The sequence below is a fragment of the Pelophylax lessonae genome, assembly GCF_965119305.1.
Source record: "Pelophylax lessonae genome assembly, chromosome: 11".
In the NCBI taxonomy this organism is placed as follows: Eukaryota; Metazoa; Chordata; class Amphibia; order Anura; family Ranidae; genus Pelophylax; species Pelophylax lessonae.
In genome coordinates this window covers 222,944,857-222,960,279 of record NC_138778.1, presented here as the reverse complement: position 1 = coordinate 222,960,279, position 15,423 = coordinate 222,944,857, and the positions used below count along the sequence as shown (strand labels likewise).

The 15,423-nt window shown below is 43.5% G+C and overlaps 1 protein-coding gene across 1 annotated transcript in view; it reads right to left on the bottom strand.

Moving 5' to 3' along the window:
* The window catches only part of ATP9A (ATPase phospholipid transporting 9A (putative)), a 224,871-nt gene that overhangs the window by 17,371 nt on the left and 192,077 nt on the right, over positions 1-15,423 (bottom strand). The window contains exons 25-27 of the mRNA XM_082272178.1: positions 7,971-8,079; positions 3,619-3,676; positions 339-542 (exon numbers count right to left, since the gene is read on the bottom strand). Of these exons, the coding sequence (XP_082128304.1) occupies positions 339-542; positions 3,619-3,676; positions 7,971-8,079 (371 nt within the window). The remainder of the gene's footprint in view (positions 1-338; positions 543-3,618; positions 3,677-7,970; positions 8,080-15,423) is intronic.

Sequence of the window (15,423 nt, the reverse complement as noted above, 5' to 3'; positions counted from 1 at the left end):
GGCTGCATCCAGGGCGAATATCTTCTAAACCGTGGAGGTTTAGGAGATATTAATTTTACCTACAAGTAAGCCTTATTATAGGCATTATTATAGGCTTACCTCTAGGTAAAAGGTAAAAAGCGGAGTATACTACCGTATTAAGGGGTGACAGACTGAGAATAAGTGCCATTGCAAATAAATCAAGTGTCTTACTTACTACCCCCCCCCCTTCCTCTTATCCCATACATATCCTGCTTGGCCACAGGGCATTATTAAACCACAGAGAACAATAGTCTGGTATAAGCACAATATAAACAGGTATTCCTGGCATTGCTGAGATTTATATAAATGTTTCTCACCAATGAACTCATGTAAGAACACAAGGGAAGCGATGTAACAGGACAGACTGAGGAGCTCCGCCACGATCATCAGCCAATGCCATGTCTGAATGGTCAGGGCTACCATTAGTAGTTCGGTCAGGATCAGGGATGTAAAGGAAATGGCCACGATGTGGACAAACTCAGACTCGAACAGCAGCAAAGCACCATACATGATTATACTCCCTGGGGAGAGAGAGAGAAAAAGAGTTACTGGAACAGTTTGAGCAACAACAATGTCTGTATAAACTAGTAGTACTGCAGAGTACAGTCTATTGTTGTAGCAGCCACTATGACCCGTGAATTCTGGCAGTATGCTTAAAGAGGTTGTAAACTCGTTTGATTTTTTTTTTTTTTTTTTAAACCCTGCAAAAGAAAGACATAATGAGCTAGTATGCATCGCATATTAGCTCATTATGCAATACTTACCTCAGAACGAGCCCCCGCCGTGCCGCTCACTCACCTCTATGACGGGCGACATGTCTAGTCGCCCGTCTTCCGGGATCGCGGCATCCGGCCATCTGATTGGCCGGAGCCGCGGTGACGTCACTCCCGCGCACGCGCGCGGGAGCCGACAGTCACGGCACGGGGCTCTGAAGGAACGGCACGATCGGCCGTTCCTTCAGAGCGCATGCGCCAGTGACGTCACTGGCGACATGTAAGGTAAATATCTCCTAAACGGTACATGTTTAGGAGATATTTACAGTACCTATAGGTAAGCCTTATCATAGGCTTGCCTATAGGTACAAGTTGTAGAGGAGGGTTTACTTCCTCTTTAAATATCCAGTGATGGTTACTAGTGATGAGCTGGACACCCCCCTGTTCGGTTCACACCAGAACATCTCGAACAGGGGAAATGTTCTAGCGAACATGCCAACTCCATTAAAGTCTATGGGACACGAACATGAAAAATCAAAAGTTCTAATTTTAAAGGCTTGAATGCAAGTTATTGGCCCAAAGAAGTGTATGGGGACCCGGGTACTGCCCTGGGGGACATGAATCAATGCAAAAAAAAAATGTTTTGGCCCCTCGAGTCTGGTATGGATTTTAAGGGGAACCCCACGGCAAAATAAAAAAAATGGCGTGGGGTTCCCCCTAAAATCTTTACTAGACCATTATCCGAGCACACAGCCTGGCTGGCCAGGATGGGGGTGGGGGCAAGCGAGCGCCACCTCCCCTCCTGAACCATACCAAGCCACAGGCCCACCCCAAAGCACCTTGCCCCCATGTTGATGGGGACAGGGGTCTCTTCCCAACAACCGTGGGCTGTGGTTGTGGGGGTCTTCGGGGGGGGAGGCTTATCGGAATCCGGAAGCCCCCTTTAACAAGGGGGCCCACAGATCCTGGCCCCTTCCCCATGTGAATGGATATTGGGTACATTGTACCCGTACCCATTCACCAAAAAAGTGTACAAAAAAATAAAGACAAAAGCCAGTTTTGGATAAGTCCTTTATTAAAGAATAAAAGTAAAAATATCCCCTGATGATCAGCAACCGAAAAATAAAAAAAAAAGCTCCTGCCTCTTTGGACGCTTCTTGCGCTAATGAGCTGTTTGAGTTTGACAGCTCTTTTATAGGGATCGGACCTCACAAGCACCCCACAATGCACTGCTCAGTTACAGTGAATAAATTACTGATGTCATGTAATTTATTCACTGCACCTGAGCAGTGCATTATGGGGCGGCTCATGACGTCAGATCCCTATAAAAGAGCTGTCAATCTCAAACAGCTCATTAGCGCTGGAAGCATCGGAAGAGGCAGGAGCTTTTTTTTTTTTCTTTCTATTTTTCAGTTGGGGGCAGGGACTGATCATCGGGGGACACTATTTTTTTATTTTTATTTTTTAACCACTTTACCACCGGAGGATTTTGCTGTGTTACGTCTGGGCCACTTTTTGCGATTTGGCGCTGTGCGACTTTAACTGACAATTGCGCGGTCGTGCGACGCCGTACCCAAACAAAATTTATGTCCTTTTTTTCCCACAAACAGAGCTTTCTTTTGATGGTATTTGATCACCTGTGCGATTTTTACTTTTTGCGCTATAAACAAAAGAAGAGCGTAAATTTTGAAAAAACAACAATATTTTTCAAATTTTTTATATGAAATTCCCCCCCAAAAAAATGTAAAAATCTATTTTTTTTTAAATTTTTGGCCAATTTGTTTTCTGCTACCTATGTTTGGTAAAAAAATTCACAATAAGCGTATTTTGATTGGTTTGCGCAAAAGTTATTGTGTTTACTAACAAAGGGAAAGATTTCTGTCATTTTTGGTGTTTTTTTTTAACGCGTAATGGCGGCGATCTGCGATTTTTTTTGCGGGACTGCGACATTGCGGCGGACAGATCGGACCCTTGACTGACATTTTTGACATTTTTGGGGGTACCAGTGACATTACTGCAGTAATCAGTGCTATATAAATATGCACTGTTACTGTAAAAATGACACTGGCAGGGAAGGGGTTAATTTTATTGGAGAGGGAGGGGTTAATGTATGCCTGGTGCTTACTGACGTGTGTGGGGGGAGGTGACTGAGTGACACAAGGACAGATCCAGGGTTCAGCTATGCTGAACCCTGCAATCTGACCCTGCCTGTCACTTAGGAGATCCGCCCGCTTGTGTTTACACAAGCAGGCGGATCTCCACACTAGATCCCCGACGATCGGGGAAGAGCAGCGGCGATCGCCGCTGCTCCTCCCCTGGCCCGACTCCCGCTGTGACTGAATACAGCGGGAGCGAGCCTCCGGCGGCACGCGCGCGCGGCCGGGAAAGGGGAGTGTCTGACGACGTAGTACTACGTCGTCAGACGATAACGAGCCACTCTGCCGCAGTAATATTACTGCAGGCTGACGTAAAGTGGTTAATAAAGGACTTATCCAAAACTGGCTTTTGTCTTTATTTTTTGTACGCTTTTTTGGTGAATGGGTACGGGTACGATATAACCGATATCCATTAACATGGGGGGGGGGCTCCTTGCATGGAGTTTGTTCCCTCTCTCAGATTCTGGAGATCCCCCCCCCATGAGTGCATACAGGGATCTATCAGATCCAGGAGCTGCTGAGAGCAAAGCTGTCCCTTGTAAACACAGGCAGCTTTTGTTTTTACAAGTGACAGCAGGTAGCAAGAGCAGAGAGTGAGAGCCACAGGTGGTGGAATAGAGTTCCACCACGTTCCAGCCACATGACAAAGCCTGGTGGGCCGGATTCAGTGCACTGGCCTTGTGTTTGACATATGTGTGCTAGACCCTGAGGAGAGAGAATGTACGTACCTTGGTAAATGCTGATCAGAACCCATATGAGGAATGTTTTATACGACAACGGCCGTCCCTGGAACAAAAAGAGGAATAGTAAGGAAGGTATTATATATTTATATCCATATCAAGGTTTGAAAATATTCAGTTATATCTTTTTTTTTTTTTTTAATTAGAACTGAACCCCAGGCACCAAATTTAAATTTTTTTTTCTTTATTTAGTAAGCATGAATGCATATGGCATTTTTATGGCTGGAACATTTGGCTGGAGAAAATGGCTTAGGCGCACGATCATAAAAAAAAAATAGCATAGAAGAAAGCTTAACAGTTGGCCATAAAAACATTCACTCGGTCATCTGCTCCAGCGAGGGAGTTACTTGTATTGCAGGCTGTACCTAAAATAGCACGATCTGTTAAATGGCTAACCTGGAATATCTGTGGTGTAGGGATGGACCCAGGCATGTTCAGATCCTAGTCCCAACCCACCTGAGCAATCCCACCAGGAAGCCGGCACTGCACACCGCCAATCCGAGGCAGCGTGTGTATGTGCAGCTGCGGGCCTCACTGCCTATGATTGGCGGTGTGCAGTGACGGCCTCCTGGCGGGATTGCTCAGGTGGGTTGGGACTACGATCCGAACATGCCTGAGCCCATTCCTAGTGTTGGGTTGCACACCTCGTTCCTCTAAGAATTTTAAATTTATATGTATTTAGACCGATTATCTCTTTACCTCTCTGGCGTATCAAGTTTATTTTACTTTAAACTGCATATAAATTCTGCTTATATTTGGACCTGTTGGTACAACTTCTGCATCTTCCAGTGATGATGCTGCGGCTGTGTCTGCTGGTGTTAATCATAATAGCTTCAGCACTACTCCTGCTATGAGGGATGAATATACAGCGAAAGCTCAACCAACAGGATCAACCATAAAAATAATTTAATGCTGTTTGTAGTAAAGAAAATAAAAAAAGACACCACAAAACTACAGAGATACAGTGTATCCGGAAAGTATTCACAATGCTTACATTTTTCCACATTTTGTTATGTTACAGCTTTATTCCCAAATGGAATAAATTCATTATTTTCCTAAAGTTCTACAAACAATCCCCCATAATGACAACGTCAAAGAAGTTTGTTTGAAATCTTTGCAAATTTATTAAAAATAAAAAAATGAAAAAAATCCCATGTACGTAAGTATCACAGCCTTTGCTCAATACTTTGTTGAAGCTCCTTTGCAACCAATGACAGCCTCAAGTATTTTTGAGTATGATGCTACAAGCTTGGCACACCTATTTTTGGGCAATTTCTCCCATTCTTCTTTGCAGGACGTCTCTCAGGTTCCATCAGGTTGGATGGGGAGCGTCGGTGCACAGCCATTTTTAAATCTCTCTAGAGATGTTCAATCGGGTTCAGGTCTAGGCTTTGGCTGGGACACTCAAGGACATTCACAGAGTTGTCCTGTAGCCACTTCCTTGTTATTTTGACTATGTGCTTAGGGCCGTTGTCCTGTTAGAAGATGAACCTTCGTCCCAATCTGAGGTCCAGAGCGCTCTGGAGCAGGTTTTTATCAAGGATGTCTCTGTACATTGCTGCATTCATCTTTCCCTCAATCCTGACTAGTCTTCCAGTTCCTGCCACCACCATGCTTCACTGCAGGGAAGGTATTGGCCAGGGGATGAGCGTTGCCTGGTTTCCTCCAGACACGACGCTTGTCATTCAGGCCAAAGAGTTCAATCTTTGTTTCATCAGACCAGAGAATTTTGTTTCTCATGGTCTGAGAGTGCTTTAAGTTGCTTTAAGTGCATTTTGGCAAACTCCAGGAGGGCTGTCATGAGCCCTTTATTAAGTAGTGGCTCTTGTCTGGCCACTCTACCATACAGGCCTGATTGGTGGAGTGCTGCAGAGATGGTTGTTCTTCTGGAAGATTCTCCTCTCTCCACAGAAAAATGCTGGAGCTCTGTCAGAGTTACCATCAGGTTCTTGGTCACTTCCCTAACTAAGGCCCTTATCTCCCGATCGCTTACTTTGGCCGGGCAGCCCGCTCTAGGAAGAGTCCTGGTGGTTCCAAACTTTTTCTATTTACGGATGATGGAGGCCACTGTGCTCATTGGGACCTTTAATGCTGGAGACATTTTTCTGTACCCTTCCCCAGATCTGTGCCTCCATACAAGTCCTGTCCTGTATAGCTTATGGCTGACTAGCGATCGTAAGGTCCACAGATAGAGTGGTATTCTGTCTCCTTATTAACTCCGCAGATCGCATGTAAAAAATTCAAATGAATCGACAATGGTGCATTACCCCCGATTTATTGAAAGATAATAGGCAATTGCACTTACATGTATCCAAATGGTTTTCTGGCATGTAATGAATTGAGCCTGTAGAGTTCCCACGTCCGGCCCTCCTATCTCGGTAGAAGTCTCGTCAGAGGAAACGCGTCAGAGAGAAGGCGTGACGCGCCATCACTCGCGTCATCCATCCGTCTGTGCTGCAGCCGGACGTGGGAACTCTACAGGCTCAATTCATTACATGCCAGAAAACCATTTGGATACATGTAAGTGCAATTGCCTATTATCTTTCAATAAATCGGGGGTAATGCACCATTGTCGATTCATTTTAATTTTTTACATGCGATCTGCAGAGTTAATAAGGAGACAGAATACCACTCCATCTGTGGACCCTACGATCACTAGTCAGCCATAAGCTATACTCTGGATTGTGGAGAGGCATTCCCAACGCCTATTTTATCTTGCATCTGGTAAGAGGCTTTTGAGTGTGCTCACACGCTGGGTGAAGGTGCATGGGAATATATGCTAATTTGGCTCATGTGGATTATTCATGCCATTGTATATATATATATATATATATATATATATATATATATATATATATATATATATATACACATCTGGTAAGAAGATTAACCTGCTGGTGGTGGGGATCGTCTCACGTGGTTGTTTGAATTGAGTTTTTAGCACAGTACATCACAGAAGTCTCACGAGGAATATTTATAATTTACACGTTGTTATTTGTATTTTGATGGACTATTTATTTGGTCTTTTTTCACATATATGATATATGATTCACCTGTTCACTGCATTTTGTTATATTGTGGTTTAGGATCATGTTCTTTTATGTCCATTGATTCAGGACACATCTTAAGTTTAGCGCACCAACATATTTTTTCATTTTGGGGTATTGTTTGTAGAATGTTTGTGGAAAATAATGAATTGAATCCATTGTACTTAGTTACATAGTCGTTTTGGAATAAGGCTGTAAAATGTGAAATAAGTAAAGCACTGTGAATATATTCCAGGTGCACTGTAATAGCAAGTCTGTGCAGAATAAAAAAATGTGCTGTGCTACAGTAGCACATTCATTTTGAATGTGCCGCCAATGCATGCCAAATCAGACATAACCCCTGTTTTGTGAATGAAGCACACCGCAACAAATAGAATGTGCGTTTTTGTACATTACAGCCTACTGTAATAGTGCAAAGGGGTGCCGACACACCAAATATTACACAATTGATTTTAATCCTCATGCTGCTAGTATTATTAAATAGATAGGAAAGTATATCATATTTACTTGTTTTAAACATTTTTTTCTCTAAATTTCTTCAGTTACTTTCTGGTTTCCATGCCTAGGCAAATTATGTCCTACATTCCAGGAGTCTTCAATAGGGAAGAAGGGGTTTTCTCAGCCAAGCACACCCTCCTGCCTGCATGCTGGAACAGATGGAGTCCAGGAAGTAAATGCTACACAAATCATTTGCCCTTACCCAAGATGGCCACGGCCAGAAATGCTAGGGGGGAGTTTTACAAAGTGATTTCTTAACAAGCATGGAGACATGGATGGATTGGGGAGTTTGCTTTGAATATTAAAATTAAATTAAATCGTTTTTGGTTTGTGGTGATTAGGTGCAGTAAAAATCCACTTTAAAAAACTTCCTGACTTGATGAGGTCCATCTTGTTAGGATGACATTAGATGAGCAAAGATAAAGGAAAAATATTTAGATACCTGTAGCAGCCAGAAAGGCAGATTGGGTTGCTAGGGGTTACAACACTTTTAATAAATACAAGCCTGTTTGTGCACGGCTTCTGGCCAGGGCCATCTTTAACACAGGGCAAAAGGGGCAGCTGCCCCGGGCCCAGTCATTGTTGTGGGGCCCAAGGCAGCTTCCCCTTGAGACCGCACTGCCTGCAAATAATTGATAAGTGGATTCGGGAGGGACCAAGAAAATGTTTGCCCAGGGTCCAATCAATATTAAAGATGGCCTTGCTTCTGGCACAGCTTGTTGTGGATATATCGGGATCAGTAAATGTCTGTACCCTGCAACTATTCCAAAAGATCTTCATGAATGAAAGACGTACCTTTAGTAGATCTTTGTATAGCTCAGGATACAACATGGCCACCTCGGACTTGACATCTTTATCGAGAACCAGGGAGAAGACAGGAAACATGGTGTAGATAGTGGAATATCTGCAGGGACAAAAGTTCTGTTAGATTACTTATTCTTGTACAGCTGTTATAAAGTAGAACTAAAGGAGGCAATTTCATTTTTAATAGCGTAAGGGAGGGTTATAACGCCATGTCAGATAATTTTCGCCCACTGTCCCATTTTTGAGATATCTCTTCACTAACCATCCCGAAGCCAAACAGAAAGTGAGAGAAAATCCCTGCAAATTAAGGGAATCCCTTGGGGACCCCCCGGTCACCAGAACTAGTGTCTCCATTGAAATATTTCCCCTCTATTTTCTGGGGACAACCCAAAATTTGGGATTTTTCCTTACTTTCACTTTCAAAGACCATGGTAAACAAGGCAAATGAGGAGGGTGAATCTCCTTAATGGGGGGCAAAAAAAAAAAAAAAAACACTGCCATGGGGTTCTAATCCCTCCCTTTAGAATTACTTTGATGACCCAGAAACCTCCTGTACATTTAGGTAAACTCACTTAGCAGCATGATGCTTACATTAGTGGTGCACACTGACCTAGACCTTCATTGGTTTGTTTTGACCTCCTGTATTCTGGTTACCATGGGTTTCTGCACTCCCACAGTATGCTTCCCCTCCTATTCCACTTCACTCATACATGTATACATGTACGTCATCCATAATTGGCAAGAACTGAAGTTCATTGTACACAAATCTGCTGTCTGTATAATTTTGATTAAGCAAAAGCAGAGCAGTTTTATTGGATCCAAATGGTATTTTAAGCTGTCCAGTTTGATCAGCCAGCTGCGCAATGGAATAATCACTTTTAAAACTATTTTATTTATCTCTATTTTATCAGTAATAGTTAAAGTAAACGTAAACCCGCACTGAATGAAATTTCGTTTATAAAGCACAGTGTATCAAAGTGTATCATAAGTGCTGTATAGTCTAAGCTATGGAATTCCCAGCAGTAACCTATGGCTGTTGAAGTCTCTTGAAAGTCCCTTGGGTGGCAAGAAGATCAAACCAGTCACTCCTGAAGGAAATCTACCCTGAATATTCACTGGAAGGACAGATCCTGAAGCTGAAACTCAATTACTTTGGCCACCTAATGCGAAGAGAGGACTCATTGGAAAAGACCCTGATGCTGGGAAATATGGAAGGAAAAAAGGAGAAGAGGATGACCGAAAATAAGATGGATAGATAGCATCATCGAAACAATGAACATGAAGTTAGGCAAGCTCCGGGAAGCAGTGAGGACAGAAAAGCCTGGCACGCTATGGTCCATGAGGTCACGAAAAGTCGGACACGCCTAAACGACTGAACAACAACAATCAAACAATTGGCATGTATTTTTTTTTTCTCATTATTTGAAGTTCTTTTAGGGACACAGGAAGTATTTTACCTTCGGGTTATACTGCTGCCTACAGGTGGATTGGACAATGGAAGAAAAAAAAAAACTGTAGGCCAGCCCAGGATAACCCCTTCTACTACCAGCATTCCTCAGTTTTGTAGCAAAGCATTTCCAAGAGTATGATCCTAAACACATAACAGTAGGACTTGTGTCCCTCAATGGACTCCTAAAAAAGTATTTTACAGTGATCACTATTAATGGCAATTCAATATGGCTTGAATCTTGAAGAATTAGCTTAGCCAAAGGTGATGAGGTCAGCTTGCTTGATTTATTCTTACTATGATGGAATGACATGGTACCGTGGAAGAAGCTTGTAGACAGAATTTGTTCTCAGCACACTGGCGAAGCAGACACACATTTAAAAATAAGGCATAGAAATTTCTATGACGTACAGGAATGTTACATAGTTCTTTTTATGGTAAACATTTATTTGTCTATATGTAAAGCTAAACTCCCCCCTGGTTGCTTTATGGTATAGAAACTAATTTAGAAAACTATTCAATGGATAAAAGCAAAAGGTTAAGTACCCTAGGATTAGGGAAAGACCGGATTAGTAAATATACCGGTCCAGATTAGAAGCATCGACTCAATCAAAGTGGCATCTAACCCTTCAACTCCTGAACACGACAAGCAATACGTGGAAAACACATACAAAAATATTCAGCCAATCTGCTGACCAAGAACTCCCACACCTGGATGAAAAGTCCTAATATAGGCTGTAAAATTAAGATGGTCAGGAACGGTCCTGCACATACATAATGCCCCAATTTCAAAGATACTGTAGATGTAGAAGGTCATAATGGACTTTACAAATGACAATTAGGTTACTGCTTAAAGCCAAAAAGCCCAAGAAGCAATTCACAAATCTAGTAGCCCATGCTGGATGACAAAAGGAAAATCAGTCTTTCTGAAAGTGACTAAGGAGATAGACTCTCACAGCCAGTGCTGTATTTTGGCCTAGGCCGACAAGGCCCAGGCCTAGGGCGGCACTTTGCAGGGGGGCAGTAAAAAGCTGCCCCCCCTCCACCTGAGACTCTTTTGGCCACTGGTTGCTAGAGCCGCCTCTCCTACCTCCCTCTCTCTCACCTCCTCCTCTCTCTCACTCACCCCCCTCTCTCTCAACCACTCCTCTCTCATCCCCCCTCTCTCTCTCTCTCTCTCTCAGCCCCCCTCTCTCTCTCATCCTCTCTCTCTTATCCCCCCTCTCTCTCATCCTCTCTCTCTCTCACCCCCCTCTCTCTCTCTCTATCTCTCATTCCCCCCTCTCTCTCTCTCATTCCCCCTCTCTCTCACCCCCTCTCTTATCCCCCCCTCTCTCCCATCCCCCCTCTCCCTTTCATCCTCTCTCTCTCATTCCCCCCCCTCTCTCTCTTTCCTCCTCTCTCTCTCACCCCCCTTATCTCTCCCCCCCCACCCCCTCTCACCCCCCCCTCTTGTGAGATCTTAGAGGTTCATGCTGGGACTTGGAGTCCTTCAATTTTGGAGGGAGTCACATTTGTTAAAAAGGAAGGAGTGGGGCAAATGTACATAGGAGGGGGAAGGGGGGCGCCCAATTTTATTCTTGCCTAGGGCAGCACAAAACCAAAATACACCACTGCTTACAGCCCAAACCATATCAAATGGAAGATTTTTTAATATTTACTGGAGCCAGAGAGAATAGAGAAAGATATCCTGATTGACGTGAAATGCAAAAACAACCTTAGATAAGAAGGAAGGCCTGAGTCTCAAAAGGGCCTTGTAGGTAAAGGCAGCCAGTTCAGGAAACTTGATGAAAATAAAGGTGCGCTATATATAATTCACAAAATATATGTGACAAAACCATATACAATAGTGGTTGTGCAAAATAATAATAGATTCACAAATGCATAAAACAGTGAGTGTTGTAGAAATAAGGGACCAATGTGATAACGTCCATTGTAAACAATATCACTGTCTATATCCTGTCTCAGTAGAAGCCTGTTGAGAGGAAACGTCGTAAGAGAGGAGGCGAGTCGCGCCGCCACGGACGTCACACACAAGCCCGGTCTGCAGCCGGGATCTGTGTATTTGCCTGTAATCCACGCTCGAATCCCCCTGTTTAATGTAAGTGCAATACTTGTTTTCAATAAACCTATCTCGGGGATATTATGCCATGGTCTTTTTTCTCTGCCCCACATATGTTATTTGTGAGAGTAAACAGAGAATAGGAACCTTCAGCAGGAGCGGGATTTACTATCTGGCAATCGATCATTACTGGATTCAGTCTGTGCCTGTTTATCCCAACATTTGGTAAGAGGCCATCCTTATTCCACTGCAAGGTGATTTATTCTAAGATATCTCCTCCCTACCATCTAGCAGTCAGATTACTTTCTGCCTTCAATTTTAATACCTTTGGTTAGGAGGGAAGCTATTTGGTGGTGGGATTTTCAATCACGGAGCACTGGACACAGCATCTCTAGTCCATCTTGATTTTCAGCACTTGGTGGAGAATATTATTGGACTTGATTATTGGATATAAATTTGGGATTTGTCTTCACTTTTGTACACAATAACACACGTGGTGATATTGTTTACAGTGGACGTTATCACATTTGGACATTGGTCCCTTATTTCTACAACACTCACTGTTTTATGCATTTGTGAATCTATTATTATTTTGCACAACCACTATTGTATATAGTTTTGTCACATATATTTTGTGAATTATATATAGCGCACCTTTATTTTCATCATTCTTTATTACTATACACAGTTCAGGTAGCAGCTTAAGTTATCAGCGCACCCTTATATCACAATAAGTTCAGAAACTTGTCTTGCAGAGATGAGGCCAGTGTCTGATCCCCACAGTGGGGGGCAGATCACGTTTTAACAAAATCTTTTTAAAACAGGTCAGAGGCCACGGGAAGATCAGATTCTGGGCAATGTGAAAGGGAAGGCATGTAGCATGGTTGTTGCCACTGCAGTCAGTGTCAGCAAACAACCGGGGATTTGGGCTACAAACTATTGCAGAAGAAAATCCATTGATTTAACCGTTTTAAAACAGCTACATTCCCAGCACGTCCTGGGAATGTAACTGTCCCATTGGTTGTGCTCTCAAACAAACTGAGAAACCATTCAATGGCTGGGGTCATAACTGATCATGTGCAGGATCATGGCAGTTTAAAGCCTCGTACACACGCAATGAATTTCCGCCGACCGGTCGTCCATCTTTTGTCCAGAGTGGTGTCTGTTGGTTGGAATGTGCTCTAGACTGCACACAAATTTTCCCGCACGACAGAATTCTACTTCAGAAGTGATGTCATGTGTTGGATTGCTTTGTATGTGTTCTTTCATCTCTGAGCATGCCTAGTCTTGCTCATAAGATTTTTCCCCATCGAAATCTGTACTAATGAGACGAAAATCGGACGTGTTTTGACGGTCGACAAAAATTTTATAGCCTGCACACCAGTGTTAATTTTGGCAGCAAATTTCAATTTAGTTTTAGTCTTAGTCTTAGGACTAAAATGGATTTTAGTTTTAGTCCCATTTTAGTCTTCTGCAAGTGTTTTAGTTTTAGTCGTATTTAGTAGACTAAAACTCCAGTACATTTTAGTTGACTAAAACTCATTTTAGTCATCTATAATCGAATGGGTGTAGTTCAATTGTAATTTGTAATGCATTATTTAAGCATTTCTCTACAATTTCCAAACTCATTATATACTACTGCTGGTCCTGGAGTGAAAAATCTAATATGTTATTATTTATGGTATTAAGCTTTGAGCATGCACCAGTGTTAATTTTGGCAGCAAATTTCAATTTAGTTTTAGTTATAGTCTTTTGACTAAAATGCCATTTTAGTTTTAGTCGTATTTTAGTCATCTGAATTGTTTTAGTTTGAGTCGTATTTTAGTCGACTAAAATTGTGTTAATTTAGTCGACAAAAACATTTTAGTCGGTTTTAGTCGACGAAATTAACACTGCTGCACACCAGGATTTTTTCGGCCGAAAAGTCGGAGTCGGTTGTCGGAAGCATCATACTAACAAGCCAAAAATCGGGAGATCAGTCGTCGGACGAAAATTCCCAGCCGAATTTCCACTCGTGTGTTCGGGCCTTAAGGCCAAGATGGCAGTTTCCTTGGCTGAAAACGATCGGAGGGTTTACTTCCACTGTAGAAAACCTCAGCTGAGAGGACAGAAGACCAGCCACACCCAACAGAGCTAAGGAAGTCTCTGAAGATAGGAGAGAGTCTAGGTGCAACATGCTTCCAAGGCTGCAGATGTCAGCTGCATCAGTAGCGGAGGATACCATAAGGATACCCAGTATAGCAGTACTGTCATCCAGGTACTGAGCAGCAAGAATGAATCAAAGATCGAAGTTCCTTGTGACTCTTTGCAAAGCAGGAGCAGTAGCGGGGGGATGCTTCCTCAAAGCTGTCTGGTGGTGGAGAGCATGTTGTGCAGCATTTCATTAAGCAGATGCCAACATTCACACAGCATTCAGCCCTTTTGCAGTAAGAAAAAATGGAAGGGAATGTTGAAATTAAAAAGGCATCCAGTAACCTCTGTGCTTGAGGTATGCTCAACCTGACCGCCCTGTTCACAAAATGAACCTTCAGAAATAGGGCAAGTGCAGAGGCAATGCCAGTTGCTCTGAACCTGGAAAATTCTTTAGATACCTTTTTCTAGAATGAAAGCTCCTACATGGAACCCAGTGCCCAAAAATTATGTCTGGGCTAATCCTGCAACATCCAGCCCAGCAGGGTCTGGATGCAGCACCCCATACAGCCATGCTGAGGATGACCATGCCAGATAGCTGCAATCAGAGAGACCAGCTCTAGCAGCAGTGGAGAGAACAGTCTTCACTGAATGAAAAAACGTTTTTAAAAAAATGGTGCTTACAAAAATAGGTTAGCCTTTTACACAGCAGAGCTGAAAAAAAGAGGTCCTTCCTCCTAGACACTAGCCAAAAAAACTACAACATGCTAGTAGTTAGAAAGGGGCTTGCTGGGCAGGCCTACAATTTTTTTTTTTGCCAGGGTCGACTGGACCCTGCAGTCAACAACACTATAACCAGTGCTGTATTTTGGCCTAGGGCGGCACTTTGCAGGGGGCAGCAAAAAAGCCACCCCCCCCCTCCACCTGAGACTCTATTGGCCACTGGTTTCTAAAACCGCCTCTCTCACCAGCCTCTCTCTCATCCCCCCCTCTCTCTCTTACTCACCACCTCTCTCTTTCTCTATCATCCCCCCCTCTCTCTCTCACCCCCCTCTCTCATCCCCTTCTCTCTCTCATCTCCCCCTCTCTTTCTCTCTCTCTCTCTCTCATCCCCCCCTCTCTCTCACCCCCCTCTCTCTCACCCCCCTCTCTTTCGACCCCCCCCCCCTCTCTCCCTCCCTCACCCACCCCCTCTCTCTCTCCCTTCCTCCCTCCCTTGCCCACCCCCTCTCTCTATCTCTCATCCCCCCTCTCTCTCTCCCTTCCTCACCCTCCCCCCTCTCTCTCTCCCTCACCCACCCCCCCTCTCTCTCCCACCCCCTCTCACCCCCCATCTCGTGAGATCTCCGGGGTTCATGCTTGTAGTCCTTCAATTTTGGAGGGATACACATCAGTTAAAAAACGAGTGGGGCAAATTTACATAATGGGGGGGGTGCCCAATCTTAGTCTTGCCTAGGGCAGCACAAAACCAAAATACACCACTGACTATAACCCGAAGGTAAAATACTTCCTGTGTATCCCTCAATAGTAGAGAAGAAAATATTGGTTTTAGGCATTCCAGCAATAAGCGCATGGCATTTTCAGGGTGGTGACAACAGTGGGCCATGACTCCACTGGAAGACCATGTTGACCATGTGACAATGATGGAGAACACTTTAGTGACAAGGACAGCATTGTCACCATTTAACAGAATACCTGAACAAGGACCTTATAAAAGGTGAAGAGCATAGGAGTAAATGGCCGCACCCCAACACAGAGCTGATGCAAAACAAATTCTTTAAGGTTTTCACAATCAGGAGAGCAGG